General features: G+C 47.1%; 1 protein-coding gene across 1 annotated transcript in view; it reads left to right on the top strand.

Moving 5' to 3' along the window:
• The window catches only part of NUP107 (nucleoporin 107kDa), a 44662-nt gene that overhangs the window by 43179 nt on the left and 789 nt on the right, over positions 1-694 (top strand). The window contains 1 exon segment of the mRNA XM_006767776.2: positions 585-694. This exon segment is cut by the window's right edge and continues 19 nt beyond it. Within this exon segment, the coding sequence (XP_006767839.1) occupies positions 585-694 (110 nt within the window).

Raw genomic sequence — 694 nt, 5'->3', positions numbered from 1 at the left:
AGGGGGCAGAGACTCAATGCAGTAGCTGCCCCCTGGTGGTCAGTGAGCTCCCACAGGGGTAGTGCCGCTCAGCCAGAAGCCGGGCTCATGGCTGGTGAGCGCAGCGGTGGTGGCGGGAGCCTCTCCCTTCGCCTCCACAGCTGTCGGACATTCCCCAAGGGCTCCCGGACTGCTAGAGGGCACAGGCCGGACTGAGGGACACCACCACTCCCCGCGAGTACATGAATGTCGTGCACCAGTCCTCTAGTACATATATAAAGCAGTGGCTCTCACCTCTGAGCTGTCCATTTAAATGACCTGGGAAGCTTTTAAAAAATACTCGGTTCTACACCCAGAGTTTCTAGTTTAATTAGTCTAAGGTAGGGTGGGTTTTTGTTTTGTTTTAACTGCCTAGAGAGCTTTAATGTGTAGGATGGGTTGAGAATCAGTTACAAAAGTACTAAATGCCATGAGAAACACACAAATTGAGTATTCTGTAAATTCTGGAAATAAAAAGGTTACTTCTGCCTGGAAGATATCTGGACAGGATGCTTGAAAGGTAGTCATTTTTAACAATTTTATGACTACTTAATGTCTGTCTGTAGGATGCTGAAGAAGACCATGAAAGAACACATCAGATGGTTCTACTGAGAAAGCTTTGTCTGCCAATGTTGTGTTTTCTGCTTCACACCATATTGCACAATACGGGTCAATA

This window comes from Myotis davidii, unplaced genomic scaffold, assembly GCF_000327345.1.
Source record: "Myotis davidii unplaced genomic scaffold, ASM32734v1 scaffold982, whole genome shotgun sequence".
NCBI lineage: Eukaryota > Metazoa > Chordata > Mammalia > Chiroptera > Vespertilionidae > Myotis > Myotis davidii.
Note: the sequence above shows the minus strand (reverse complement) of the source record. Positions and strands in the feature narration are given on the sequence as shown.